The 15,399-nt window shown below is 40.9% G+C and overlaps 1 protein-coding gene across 5 annotated transcripts in view; it reads left to right on the plus strand.

Annotated features, from left to right (window-relative positions):
- The window catches only part of FRMD4B (FERM domain containing 4B), a gene marked incomplete at its 5' end in the record, with an annotated part of 293,138 nt that extends 278,550 nt beyond the window's left edge, over positions 1-14,588 (plus strand). For all 5 annotated transcript variants that reach the window (XM_081934595.1, XM_081934597.1, XM_081934596.1 and 2 more), the window contains 5 exons: positions 1,671-1,809; positions 3,100-3,219; positions 4,877-5,667; positions 8,746-8,878; positions 12,391-14,588. In XM_081934595.1, the coding sequence (XP_081790721.1) occupies positions 1,671-1,809; positions 3,100-3,219; positions 4,877-5,667; positions 8,746-8,878; positions 12,391-12,511 (1,304 nt within the window). In that variant the 3' untranslated portion in view covers positions 12,512-14,588. The remainder of the gene's footprint in view (positions 1-1,670; positions 1,810-3,099; positions 3,220-4,876; positions 5,668-8,745; positions 8,879-12,390) is intronic.
- Positions 14,589-15,399: the final 811 nt, after the last annotated feature.

Raw genomic sequence — 15,399 nt, forward strand, 5'->3', positions numbered from 1 at the left:
ATTATTATCAAATAACGAGTGTTTGAAGCTGGATTTTCTTGGATTTCTAGTGGTGAAGTTAGCTTAAGTGATAGGACACCCAGTTGAACATTATTTAGAAATAAAAATTGATCTGGTTTTGTTTTTGAAAATTCCTGTTTTTAACTAGCACACGAGGGGGAGGTTTTAATGGCTAACTGTGATATCTCATGAGGAAGTCGAACTTGTGTAACGACAAAGTACAGCAGTCTTTATTGCGAGTCCGGTTGTCTCTTATAAATATATACTATATATATATATAGTAAAAAAAACAAAATTAAAATAGAGGATATAACTAAAAGATGGGGGGGGGGGGAGTTAGGGAACAGAAGGTACCCGAGGGTGGGTGGGATCTGTTGTTGGTCTATCAAACACCTTCAGTGTGATTATTATGCACAGCACCAGTGAATTCTCAGACAAACTGACCCCAGATAGTTAAAGAAGATTATAGTCCTGAGCCATTGGTTTTTTATATAAAAAAAGAAACTCAAGTACTAATGGGTTAAAGAAGAAAGACAGTACGCTGATACAAACCCCTAATCTTCACAAAGATTTAACTCATATAAACAAGCAATTATTATCCTTTTTAATCTTTCAGTGCTGCCATAATGATACCTGGGTTTCTTACTTCCTGCCACCTAATACTGGGCTGGGTTAGTTACACTCCCTTGGCTAATCATTAGTCCTAAAAAAAACCCAACCCCACTGTCCTACTTATGATCACATAAAAAAATGTGCAACAAATTCTTTCCTTTTGATGAGGCAACGCTTTCCAATTGGTCAGTCTCCAGAACAAAGCTGTGAGCCTACCAGCATTGGATGGAATCATATATGGTCATGTTTTGAAAAAAATTTGAATTCTCAATTTCTATGCATAAATGTTTACTCTGGAAATGATAAAAATGGCCTGAGCTTTCCACAAGTGATCAACGACTGACCGGTTTATTAGCCAGTTTATTAGCATTTAAAGGTATTTTACTGTTTTTAATCCCTGTGCATTCCGAGATGCCTAACTGGGAAAATAAAAAAAATGAGTGGTGTGATCAGTTAAAAGTTTCAAACAACAGTTAACAGGCAAGTAAGAAACAGCTAATAAAAAAAAAAACTATGGTGGCTTAAAGGTTTAATCCTGCTCCAGATTTTGAATGGAATCTATCCATTTGGAACTTCTTTGAAATCCTAGCTGAACTAAAGATAGAATTTTCAGGTCAAAATCATTCCAGTTTTATTTGTATCAAATTCTTTTCAAAAAAATGTCCAATCAAAACACAGCCTTAGCATGATGCATCCTCAAAGTTCTTTAGGACTAGGCGAAAACCAGTTGTCATCCCACAGTTTTCTGCATAGAATAAGGGTGTTTAATTAAAAGATGACTGAGTCCTGAGTTGGCTTTTCTTGGTTGGATGTAATTTAATCCAGACAGCGTGCAGCCACCTGTGTGAAATGATCAAATTTGGATTCATCACCGAACAGTAGTAAGGTCTCAATAATCTAATTGGCTTTTTCATCTTGGATTCCATGGTTTTGTGAAAGTAACTCGAGTTCATAAAGGAAGATATGGAATATTTATTTTCAGTAGAAATATAAAGAGTATGTAAGGATTAGGTAACACAAAATAATGTTGTTTCTTCCAACCAATTATTTTTAAACAGGCAATACTTCCCTTACTGTGGCAGTCCAAAGAATAATCTCTCTGCCAGCCTCTCCACCACCCAAAACTCTTGGAGTGGAGAGAATCCATCTCCGGAAGTCTTCCATGAATGAACAACTCTTAGAACAGAGGCACTCCAGGTATGGGACCGTTGATGATATTCAAGCTACAACAGCTTTATTGCTTTGTTCTTTTTTTAAAAAAAACCATGCATTGCCTGCTACTTTAAAGTGATGAGGGCTTTTTTGAAACTATTGCTCTGATTGATTGGTCACTTTTTCTACTGAAAAAAAGAGCTTGCCTTGTAACAAAAGAGCTTGTATTCTGTTTTCATTGTGATTTCTGTAGCAATAGCACTTAGACTTATACAGCACTTGGCAATAGCACTTGGATTTATATACTGCTTCATAGTGCTTTTACAGCCCTCTCTAAGCGGTTTACAGAGTCAGCATGTTGCCCCCAACAATCTGGGTCCTCATTTTACCCACCATGGAAGCTTGAGTCAATCTTGAGCTAGTGAGATTTGAACTGCTGAACTGCAGCTAGCAATCAGCTGAAGTAGCCTGCAGTAAGGCACTCTAACCACTGCACCACCTTGGCTCTTCTATGGTCTGAGCTCTCACCTACAAACTGAATGTAAATGTATAGATACTTCTGGAACAGATTGTCCCAAAGAAGAACTATCGATTTGAGAATTAACAGTGATTTGATATCTCATAATTGATCAGATTTTACAGTGGCTTTGAACTGCTTGGCACCAGAGCTAGCTTTACAGAAAAAAATGGCAGGACTAAACCTAAACCACTCAGACTCAAAGAGACTTCCCAACTTCTTTGCTAAAGTGCCAAAACCAGAAAACTCTGAACTCCTTATAAATGCATGATGCCATATGAATAGAGTCAGGGCCTTATCTGAACCTTCATATATCTATATCTATATCTATATATAAATCTATCTCTCTATCTATACATACATACATACATACATACATACATACATACATACATACATACATACATACATAATTTAAATAAATTTATATGCCACCCCTCTCACTGCTATGGAATCTCATTAGGTGAAGCTTTCTATTTTTCCTGGTTTTCAATTATAACATATAAGAATAATATATTAATAGCTCATAATGAATGTGTGCCATGAACACTATATTAACTTTGATCCTTTCTCCCTTTTCCCTGTTCCACTGACTATGCTACCTTTTTTAAGCCTCTCCCCATATAGTAACAACTCTTTTGCGAAGAAGTTTGCAGTATGATGCTCTTCTGCATGGAATCTGCTACCACTTGCTATTCTATGCTCTGTTCTTGCATTGTCAGCCTGTAGCAAAACAGTATCCATGCTGGCACCCTTTGCATTGGTTTGAAGATACTGGGATGATGGTGTTCACTAGATCCCTTTGTTTCTAATCATAGAGATTCTCTGTCAACTCACAGCAGTCCATACCGGACAGCCGAGAGGCAACACCATGGAGGAAGAAGTATGCCCACAACACCAGTCCTCACACGCAACGCCTACAGTAGCAGTCACTTGCAGTAAGTCATTCCCATGCTGTTTTTTTTCCTCCTCACTTGAGTTAAGTATTGCATGCACCCCATTCGTGTGCAAAAGGCATATCATAGCCAAAACCTCTAGGTGTGTCCACTATAGTTCTCAGTTGAGTTGCTACAGTTGAGGTGAATTTGATGCATAAACGTCTTTGAATTGGAATTCTTGAACAGGAAGTTTTATTTCCAATTATTTTTAGGTACAGTAGAACTAAATGGGCTTATAGTCTTCAAACGTAGAAATTGAGTCAGCCAAAAAAAAAAAAAAAAAGGGTGGGCCAGGAAGTACAAAGGACAAGGCTATTATGGTTTTACAGAAAATGAATGTGGCAGGTTTGGGAGGAAGAGATTTTGGGTTTTAATGAGTTGAGGGATTTAGTATTTTATATATGAACTTCAGCGTCAATTTGTTTTACTCTTGAGTAATGTCGTTTTACTTTGGAAATCACACATACACAAATAAGTTTGTCTCAAGTTTTAAGGACTATAGAGTGGGCATTTAAGGTTTAACAGAGAATGCCCACTTCTGAATTACGTTGCTTTAGGAGAAGTAATACTATTACCTAAGGTAATGTCATACTATTACCTAAGTTTGAAGGGTTTACCATTGCCGCCCTAAATGCATTCATTTTTAATATTCATGCAAGATAATATTTTACCTATTTAGTTGAATGTTACTCCGCTGATTGTACAGGTGATTCACTGTTCACTTACAAATTATTTCAGGTATGTAGGATTTATTCATCAGCAATGAAATACCAACTTGCTTGTAATACTACAATTTTATTAAAATATAAGACTAAGGAATGACATGGTAGTCTAGTGGTGAAGACACTCGCCTCCCACTTGGAAGGTTCAGAGTTTAATCCTAAGTAGCAGCAGATGTTTCTCTCCTAGGGTGCAAAGGTAAAATATTTGCTGCGAACTCCGCATGGGGTCAGGAAGGACATCAGCTAGCAAACACTTAGCTCCATGCAGTCATTGTAATTCTACCCGTGAATTACAGGAACGTTAAAAATGGGAGTTTATTGAACTCTATAGCATAAGGTTCTGCTTGAAGTAAATTTGTGGCCCTTTTCAACTTCATATATCTAAAATCCTCCCCCTTAAAATCCGCCCTGTTAGGATTTGCCTTGAGAAAAATCTCAAAAAGGTGATGCCACTACCTGTAGGTTGTTGAATTGCTCTTATGTATTTACTTACCTTTTACTTTGCCTATTTTGTTTGAAATTTACCATACTTTCTTTGAATCTATTGCTCTAAGACAGGGGTGTAAAACTCAATTTCATTGAGGGCCGCATCAGGGATGTGTTTGACCTCGGGGGTCTGGCGTGGCCAGCTCAACGTCACTCATGTTGGGGGAACCTGTGGTGGCCCAAATGCTCTGCCAGCAAAAAGTTCCGAGTTCCGTTTCCAGCTGCAATGGGCTCTTGGAACCCTACGCCAGCGAAAACGGAGCTCCATTTTCGCTGGCAGAGGCACTGCAGGCTGATCCCTCGCTGGGTGGCCCGGCGAGCCGGATCTAAGCACCCCGCAGGCCGGATCTGGTCCCTGGGCCTTGAGTTTGACACCCCTGCTCTATGATGTTATTGGAACTGGCAGTCCGCTTTCCTTGTAACAAAAAAAAACTGTTTTTTTTTTCCAGACCCGATACTTCCCCTCAACACTGTTTGGAGACCCAAACTACCTTCTTATCGGAAACCGCCAGTGAAAAGCCAATGTTCACCCTTTCAAAATCCCAAAGAAGTAGCAGCACAGAAATCCTTGATGACGGATCCTCCTACACCAGCCAATCCAGTGCAGAGTATTACTGCATGACCCCAAATTCAAAGCCCTGTTATAGCACCCAAACCCTTGACAACCGCACTAGAAACAGGAGGCGGTCCAAGAAACAGAACATTTCTGCTTCCAGCTCAGGAAGTATGCCTAACCTAGCCCAGAAGGACAACTGCAATGGGGTCTACGCAAAAAAGCAAGGACTGATGCCAACCAGTTGCTACGTTTCTGGCTATGCCCCTTCTAAAGAGGGCGACATATATTACAACGGTGGCTATGTCTATGAGAACGGCACAGAGGGCCAATACACGGTCAATCCTTCCTATCGTTCCTCAGCACCCTACGGGTACGAACGCCGGTATCGGGAATTCAGATCTTTCCATGAAGATGAAATGGAAAGAGTGCCCCACAATCCGTACGCCACGCTGCGCTTGCCACGGAAGCCATCAATGAAAACAGAACACATCACTAAAAACATCCACAAGGCCTTGGTTGCGGAGCATCTCCGTGGCTGGTACCAGCGTGCCTCTGGACAAAAAGAGCAGGTTCTTGGCTTGCAGGCGGGCCTTGATGCTGATCGAGAGTCCCAGAGAGGCCTAGGCTGTGCTGGACTACAGATGCTAAGTTGTCAAAGCAGTCATTCATCTTCTTTCTCTATAGGTAACTATATCACTTGGCAGGGTTGTTTTATTTTTTTGTAACTGCTCTGTATTGTGTTGATGTTCCTCAGAGATCTTCCATGCTTCAGTCCAATGCATGAATAATGCCCACTGTGTTCTGACCCAGCTCCCCAAACACAACAAACCCTATGAGGTTAACTCAATGATTCCTTTATTATTAGGAGCACCAGCAGTCCTGGCAAAAAGTTTCTCTCTCACTGCACGCTAACAAGTCTGTCCGGCAGGGAGATGAATAGTTGTCTGCCACATCTATTCATCTCTGCCCCCTGACTTTTATCCCCAGAGCTAGGGTGGAGCTTCGCTAGCAGCGATAGCTCTTCCTTCCCAAGGATCAGCCCACGGATTTCCACTGCTCTCCTCTCCTCTGCGTTCTGTGCATCCACGCATCAGGCACTGGACCCAGCTGTTCCTCCTCTTCCTTATCAGCCACCTGGGGGCTGTTGACTCTCCATCTGAGGGATGGCCCAGGCTCTGCCTCTGTCTCTCTCTCTCTCTCTCTGATGGCTCCACTCCCTCCCCCCCATCCTCCCCAGCTCTCAGGTTGACGTGATGCTGGCCCTGACTCCCACGCTAGAGGGGCCAGCAGCCAAAAGACCGCAACACTCTGCCTACAGGAGGTTTTTCTACTCACTATGAAATGTCATCCATTCATTTGCCTGAGCAAAGCTGCTCTTTTCATAAGTGGAAACTCCTCCTCCCGTAGAGGCTCATTATCAACCGATAGAGGGAAATGTTTTCATTAGATGGCAAGTGTCTCTGACAATGAGAGAGGGGGCGCTAGTGCTCTTATCTGGTTAATCATTGCAAAGAGCAAGGTGGGATATAGAAAAGAGAATTCTCCAATTGTAGGGAGTTTTAAAATGTAAGTGATTTGGGAATCTGGAATATGAGTAGCTACACAATGGGCTGAATGCCATACAAAAAGCTTAACTCTTAATTACGGAATAGTCAGGTAAACATTTAAAAAGTTATTTTACCCAGTGTCGTAGAAAGGCCAGTTTGACCATCCTAGTCCTCTCCTGCTGCATTGGGAATAGAACACTTTGGATTCCCAGCAATGATAGCCATCGTCTGGCTGATCATTTGGGGACTGTAGTCCTAAAACACCCCAAAAGCATCTGGTTAGATGCACTGAATAGTATTAAATAATAAATGCCTATCCGGGACAGGCAAGCTACTATCCTTCAGATGTCTTAGACTGCAATATTCAGAAACAGCTACCATTGCATGACCAGTGCTCATAGCAATAGTCCAAAATGTCAGAGAATGTAGATCTTGGCTGTATCTGTTATAGATTATAGCTTGAGTGAAATAATTATTCATATGTAAATTTAGAGGTCAGCACTTACCCAGTATTTTATTCATTATTTACATGCAACTTTTAATGTGCCGCTTACTATTTAAGTGTACCTCTTCATTAGGTCAGCTTAGTCATGGCACTGTATCCTTTGCAAAAGGAATCGGGGAAACTCTCAACCAAGGTTGTGGATTTTAGCCAAGTAATCAATGAGAGTCCTATTATACAGGTTTTAAAAGAATGGTCATACTGGTTTGTAATATGACTGGGTGTCAACAGCGTCTGCAGGAGGTTAAGAAATTTGAGACAAGCCTTACTGGTTCATACAAATGGCTCATCCAGCCCCACATCCTGTCTCCCATAGTGATGAGGGCCTGGAAGGAACCAAATGTTTTCATCACAGGGGATACCTTTGAATGGCATCCAATATTTGTGCAGTGGAAAAGTCCACCAGATAGTTTATAATAGTTGTGGAACTTATTATTCTGCAACTTCTTCTTCCGCAACTTTTTCAATGTCATTGATTGTTATTGAAAAAGAGGTGAAGTATCGGTAGCATCTCATTGTTAAAACGTTATCCCAAATATATGGGGTCTGTATAGGTGTTTATCATACCATTCTGGACTTTTGAAAGTAAATAACAACAACAACAACAACAACAACAACAACAATAATAATAATAATAATAATAATAATAATACAACACAAACTTCAGAAAATCTTAAAATGTGGTAGAGGCTAGATGGTATATAACCGTGATGGCGAACAGGTGGCATGCAGAGCCCTCTCTGCGGGCACACGAGCTGTTACTCCAGCTCAGCTCCACCGCACATGTGTTCGCGCCTCCCGTTGGCCAGCTGGTTTTCGGGTCTCTGCCACACATGCACGTGGGGTGGGGGGTATGTAGAGGGGGTGGGAGGAGTGCAGGGGGGCATGCGTGCATGCTGGGGGGAAGCAGGGGGGTTTCAGGGGGTGGGGTGCACGCAGTGGGGTCACGCATGCATACACGAGGGATGGGGAACATGGGAGTGGGTCACACGTACATTGCACTATGGGTGCACGTGCCCATGCTTTTGGCATGCAACGACAAAAAGGCCAGCCATCACTGGTATATAATGTGTTGGATTAGAATTAAGAAAACTTGGTAAAAATTCACATTCAATCTGTCTTCCAAACCAACCCACATGGTAGAAGAAGATAACATTGAGAAAGGGAATATAATGAGCTCCTATAGGAAGGACAGGTTGTAAGTCTAGCAAATATGTCTGACGTTGCTGGTGATTAAGTTCCACATGTTAGATAAAGAGCAATGGCCCCGGAGCACATTTAATGCTAAATGGAGATTTAAAGCAGTCTTTTCAGTCCAAATCCAACATCCTAATCAGTACAACATCATTTTTAATTTCATCTTTCATCTTAGATCTTTCTTTTGCTGAAAGCCAGTGAGCTCAGCATTGATTTACTGAAAGTTCATCTTATATCAGCAAAGCTGGAATAAAATTTATAAATACTTTAAGATAATCTTTCCTAACAAATTTCCTGTGTATGTATCGTTATCCAAGTCCCATGTGTTAGATTGGGGTGGAGGTGTCTGGATTAAAAGGAATGTTCTCCTAATCAAATTGGCATTTTCCTTTCATCTGGGATGTTTCGTCCAGTGTTTCTTTGAACCCAACCACATTTTTTATCTCAGCAGTTCTTACCCAAATCAAGGAAAGATTCATTGCTGACATTCTTTTCTTCTTATCTCTTCAATTTTAGCATCCTCAACAAATTCCTCTGTGAACTGGCGGAATCAGGTTTTGTTGGGACTTCCTGATTATGATACGCTCTCTCAGTCCTCTTTTGCCAGCTGTTACAGGAATGTGTGTGGGAACCACCCACTGCAGAGCAGGTGAGCCGTGGATTTATCTCTGCAGCTTTCGCGAACGTAGAAAGACCTACGTGTTGGACAGCGACCCCTACAGTATGCTCCGTGTTGCTGAAAATTTTGCTTTATAAATTGTGGCAAACTATGGTTGCAAAACCATAGACGGGAATGAGGAACTTTGGGTGGGAGAGGATCAAAGACCACATCTGTGTAGGAATAATCGGGGGCTGCATCTCACACCAGATGAAGCCAATAGTGAGCCAGCATGGAGATAAAGTAGCATAAACATAAGGCTGCATATAATGTAATTGTCCCATTCCAGGACCTGATTTCATGAAGACTGCTCTTTACTTTATGCTAGTAAAATGTACTAATAGTACATAGATACCTATGTGTCATGTAGACTCGATGGTAGTGCAATCAATTCAAAGAGCTGGTCATTATTTTTAAAGCTCAACTTGTCATAATACCAGGATGCATCTGACAACACCTTGCAAGGACAAAATATGCCCATCCAGTCCAGTCGTGAAGAGAGGACCTGCTGAAAGTTCTCTCTCTTCCTGAAGTTTGCAGGAGATGGGTAAAACAGCAGACTTTTCCCTGTCATAATTCCCAAAGTATGGAATAACTTCCTCCTAGAAATGTGTGCAGCCCACACCTTTCTACCGTTCCATAAACAGATTGAAACTGCTTTATTTCATTACCCTTTGGGTGCCAGATGACTGCCTTGGAGACCTATCTTAGGTATTATTTGGGGTTCTACCTTTCCTCAGGGTTGAGGGGGGAGGGAGTGTTGTACTCTCTCTGGATTTCACTGTTTGCCCTGCGTTCTTTTGTTTTCCTTTTGTTTGATGTTACATGCCATAATCCTGTGTTATATGACATAATCCTGTGGGATTGGGGGAGAGTCCTAAGTCCTGTCAAATAAATAAATGAAAGTATGAAAATATTTGATTGTTGTGCACAGAGTCGCTTTTTGTGAGATGGGCAGCTAGCTATTCAAATTCGACGAATAAACCAATAAAGACAAAGGCCTTTATTCGGGCCTCCCTGGTGTATCCTGTTTGTCTGCTCCTTTTCCAATCTGGTTTCTGAAAATGCACATAAAGGTTAGGTAGGGCAGCCTCCTTCAGCCTGTTGACTTGAGTTTGGTGAGGATGAGAGTTGTGGCTCAATAGCTGGAGGGACACCAAGCTGCAAAATGCAAGTTTATGCACCTGAAACAATGCATTTTGTGTTCTCCAGATGACTTCTCCAAAGACACCACTTTGAGCCACCCATAAACCTCATGCCTTGTTTCTAATGACTGTTTTTCCCCCTTGTGTTTTCTCCTTGGCTTTCATGGCACTTCTGCCAACAGCAAGTAGCTTAAAGTTTCCCTCCAATGCTGCCAATTGCTTTTTCCCTCCCAATCCTGAGGTGACTGTTTGTTTGTTTCCCTAATCCCTGTCTTGTGTCTGTTCCCGCTCCCTCTGCCCTTCTCTTTTCTCTTTCTGTTGTCTTAAATTCTTTCCTCCCCTAGAACAAAGCCTTTCTCTGTCTTAACATCTGCAGCAATGACTTGATGCTTAAATACCTTGAAGTAAGAGGATCCAAGCACTTGTGACCAGTGGGGGGGGGGGTTTGAACTAGAGGATTGCTGATGATACCCTTGCTTATAGCTGAGCAGACTTAACGTGAAGTGAACTTGTGATCTAGTGGCGTTTTGCTTCATTTTAAAGGTTTTTAAACGCTTTTAAAACTGACCTGTTCCGGGGTGATTTTCTTTTTAAAAAAACACCTTAAAGGCGAAAAAAATATATAACCGAACAAAAATTGGGAGTTCTTTTCATTATTTAATTTAATGTCATCATTTAGGAGAATCGCCACAGCTGTTTAGCATATTTTTGCCACAGAACAAATATAAAACAAGAGATGACTTTGTTGCCAAATTCCAGCAGCATACTGTTACTTTTTTTCGGGGGGTGGGGGTGGGGGCTGCAAAGTGTAGGAACTGGGATACCATGAATAACCAACCCTTGCTCTAAAGCAGGGGTGTCCAAACTTGGCAACTTTAAGACTTGTGGACTTCAACTCCCAGAATTCCCCAGCCAGCTGGCTGGGGAATTCTGGGAGTTGAAGTCCACAAGTCTTAAAGTTGCCAAGTTTGGACACCCCTGCTCTAAAGTATTGTTACAGGGGGTCCTCATTTAGTGACTGCCTCATTTAGCAACCTTTCCACAGTTATGATAGTAAAAAAAAGAAGTACCTTGCAACCAGTCCCTGCATTTACAGCCTTCCCAGGTCTGTAAAGAAAAGGAAAGCCGAAGTAAAGATCATAAACACAGTTCAATATTTCTCTGCTGACTTGACAGTCCTGGTTATGGTTGCTAAATAAGGACAATCTTCTTTTATTTCGTTGCAACAAGACCATTTTGTAAACTCAGGCTTGCTTCGTAATGAATGCTTCCTCCTGTCAGAAGGAATAGATGATACACACACATGCACATATTCTGTGTATAAACCACTCCTATATGTTCATGGTGGGATGAGATAGAAATACATTTCTGTGTATTTTTTTAATGGGTGTTTAGTTATAAGGGTATTGTTTACAATTGCTACATTTCGTGGCAGTGACTTAAAACAAAACAAATACATACCCAAGTAGTCCTCAACTTATGACCCCAATTGGGACTGGATAATTCATTGTTAAGGGGTGCAGTTGTGAAGTGAGGCATCCAATTTCCTTACTTATTATTTTTGCAGTGGTTGTCATCAGGTGATTGGCAGTTTGTGACTTTTCCTACCGGCTCCCCACTGACTTCATTTTGTCAGAAACCAGCTGGCAAATTCACAAACATTTGACGGTAACGCGACCCCAGTTTCCAAGTGCCTGGGTCACAATCTTGTGGCTGTGTGGGATGCTGCAACGGTCGTAAGTGTGAGGATGGGTTATAAGTCATTATTTTTTCATTGCCACTTCAAAGGGTCAGCTAAACGAATGGTCATAAATCAAGGTCTGCCGGAATAACAGATTGATTGTTATCTAAACTGCTGTTGACTGGGTGGCTGTTGGACTGCATCCATCTATGTCTTTCCAACACCCTGCCTTCATAATGCTGCAATGAACTTACCTTCCTGGCCCAAAGGTGCTTTTGCAAAAGTCAGGTGTTTTTTTCCTTTGAAAACGTTTCGCTTCTCATCCAAGAAGCTTCTTCAGTTCTGGAACTGAAGCAACTTCTTGGATGAGAAGCGAAACGTTTTCAAAGAAAAAGAAAATAACCAAGGAAGCCCAATTCCCTTTTGGAAAAGCACCTTTTGGGACAGCCACAACCTGGGTGCTTGAGAATCTCCATAGACACTTAACTTCCTGGGGTTTTGGATGCCCATAAATCTATGTCAGGAAATAGCATAATGCAGGAGGCTGCCTTGTCTTAAAATTGGCTTCAGAAACATCCCGTGAAAGGATTGGGAGGTCTGCTTAGAAAAACCAGGCCTTCTGGGTGAACTCTAGAGGAGCACCTGGCTAACCACTGATGGTTGTGCTTCTTTTCCAGGATTTATCCTGAAACTAACCAGTTGGGCAACAGCAATAGGAACCCTTTGCAAGACGGCCTGCAAGAAAGCGAGCAGAGACTCTTCTGGCACGAGGATTCAAAGCCTGGGACTTTAGTATGAACCCGCCCTCTCCTCCTTCAAACGCCCCCACGTGCCTTGCACCTTAGACGTGTTTTCCCTACGAAAACAAGGCTCCTGGTGCAGCAGCTCCATAAAAGGAGATTTGTGCTGGGAGGACAAGAAGCATTTTCAGGTGTGAGAATCCGGAAGAATCTCACCTGCGCTAGCACAACAGTATGACTCCGAATATCCTCCACACACACAAAAAGGAGAGGACTCCAGTTGTCTGCTTTTAAAAGCTCCTAACCTCCAGAGGCTACTTTGGGTTAAAAGTATTTTTGAAAGCACTTTGTGAAAAAAGAAAATGGGGAGTTGTCGTGGACGTTGCAGAACATCCCAAAATGTGAAAAGAAGATTCTTTGTTGGGATAAATGTTTGTTTGTTTTTTTAGCAGCACAATTTTTGGAGAGAGAGAGAAGCAGGTAACGCAAGAGGGTCACGTCTGCCGATCAGGAAGATTCTGTTGAAGGATGCCACAAGCATAATGAACCGAGTGGAGGACGGGCTGTGTATTGCAATGCTACTTGAAGGATACTTGGGTGTGTGTGTGTGTGTATGTGTGGGGTTTTTTTAAAACACAGTATTCCGAATAAGGATAAAAGTCTCTTAAAGGTATGCCATCTTTGATATATTTCCATAAGTTTAAACGTGGGGTGTGGGTGGGGCAGAGAAGCAGTTGCACATAAAGGTAATAAAGCAGCATTGTTTTCCTGACTTTTTTAAATGCAATTTTGTATGTTCTCTTCATATGTTCCCCTTTCCCATGTTCCTTTGCAATTGTCAAGGTTTAAGATGGAATGCACTGGGATACGTTTGAGGTGCTTTCGCAGAATTGTTTACAAGAACTACACTGTCTTCCATTTGCAACACTCCCAGATTTCCCCCACCCCACCCCCTTTTCTTCTGTGTTTCTTCTTTCCAGAGAAACAAACAAACAAAATCCTTACATTCAAAACAAAAAAGGCAGAAGAGCAGCACAATAACCTTTGAAGACAAGCACCAAGGGCTCCTCTGTCCAGATCTCGTAATATTCAATAACTTAGGAAACAGAAACTTTGCAGTTGACCAGTTAGGGCTCTCTGGGCCAGTATTACTCTTTGTTTAATAGCGGATGCAAATATATTAAATACACCGTGTAGGTGCCTTGAAATCGATAGGCATTCAAATGGAAAAGTACAAGAGGCGCAGAACAAACACACAAAGGAGTCTGATCGATGAGGAGAATCGATTGGCGTGGATTGGCAGTGACTGGGAACAGGGCGAACCAGGAAGTAGTTCAGGTTGGAAATTGAGTTGAATTAAGAGCAGACAATCTAAAATTCCCGTTTGGTAAATTAGGAGCTGGATACATGTTTTGTTTCCACCCTTCTGTGAAATCAACTTAATCTGATGTATGAGTAGAAATGTGTGCATACATTATGCATTGACTTCTATCATTGGAACCACAGAAGTGAAAAGTGACTATTTCCAATAAAATCAATAATTTTTGGTTTTGGTGCAAACGAGAGAGATGAAAATCAGTTACAGGTTTTCGCCAAGAAGGATCCGCCTACCTCATGTCTATCTGTTGGACTAAGCATTGTCTATCAGACTTTTGCAGCCTATAAACAATTATATTTCTTTCTCGGTTTCACTGTGCTTCAGGATTCTCTAAAATGGTGCTGTTTGGGATTTTTTAAAATAGGGTGCATCACTCCTTATTCATATTGTGAATACAATGGTTTCTGGCAAAAATAATAATAATCTTTTTACCGATACTCCAAAGCATGTACAAAGAATTCTATATATGCTCACATGAATATATATATGCTGTATGTGAGTCGGTGTGTATTTATGTACACACACAGGCATACACTTGCAGAGAGAAGCTGAATTTGTTAAGCTGGTCCTTAGTCATTTGTATTATTAAAGTTTTAAGTTTGGAATAAACATTGAAAATGTAAAACACAAATAATTTATTTCTTTGTGCATATTTATATAGCCTTTTAAAAACAAGAAAATCTTTTTTGCTTATTCTTTTACTGCTACAGACTTTTCAGAGACCTATGATTTTGTATAGGTAAATAAACTTTATGCTACTAAATATTTTCTTACTTTCTTTTTGTTTGTTTAAGGCTTTCCTTCTCACTAAGGGCATTAGAGCATAAAATAAATATAACTAACAAAACTGAGGCAAACTTGCAAGATTACTGCTTCTTACAAATTTTTAATACTCTCATAATTTAATAATCTCACAATTTGCGATTGTCATAGAAAATTCTGAGAGGAAAAATTGCAGCAAAAGTTGTGGAATTTGGGCTATTTTTTCTGTAATGTCGTTTTCAATGTAGCCACCATTGTCTAAACAAAGCAGCTAGTATAACAAAATGTCTTAACAAGGTAAGCTTTCAAAAACTCCACAGGAAAATTCTTACTCTCTATAATCTCTTCTTTGCTCTTGTCGCATATATTCTTTTGAAATTAAAACATCCAATGGGTGGAACAGCTGAATCAAAGTTTACCATGGAGAGGAAAACAAGCCACATGCAGGAACATAGAAACAATTGTACAGGCCCCGTATAAACTGTCTGAACACACAACATTGCTCATGCCAGAACTCTCAGTTTTGGGGATACCAATGAATACACACTTTTGAAATTGTGGGCACTCTCAGATTTCTGCCATAATGGCAGAGCCATAAATAAAACAAGTTCCTAGAAAGACAAGGATTGAAATTATTTTCCAGAATGGTTCTAGATCAGGCCTAGAAGAACATTTAATTCCATTAAAAACTGCTTGAATTTGAAGAATAGTCCAGTCTCAGTACCCATTTTTCCTCTGCTAGTAGGAGTGGAACCTACCTAAGCATACAATAGAGTCTTAGGTTTCCTCACCTCATGTTGACCTAC

The sequence above is a fragment of the Natrix helvetica genome, assembly GCF_964273705.1.
Source record: "Natrix helvetica genome assembly, chromosome: 1".
Taxonomy (NCBI): domain Eukaryota; kingdom Metazoa; phylum Chordata; class Lepidosauria; order Squamata; family Natricidae; genus Natrix; species Natrix helvetica.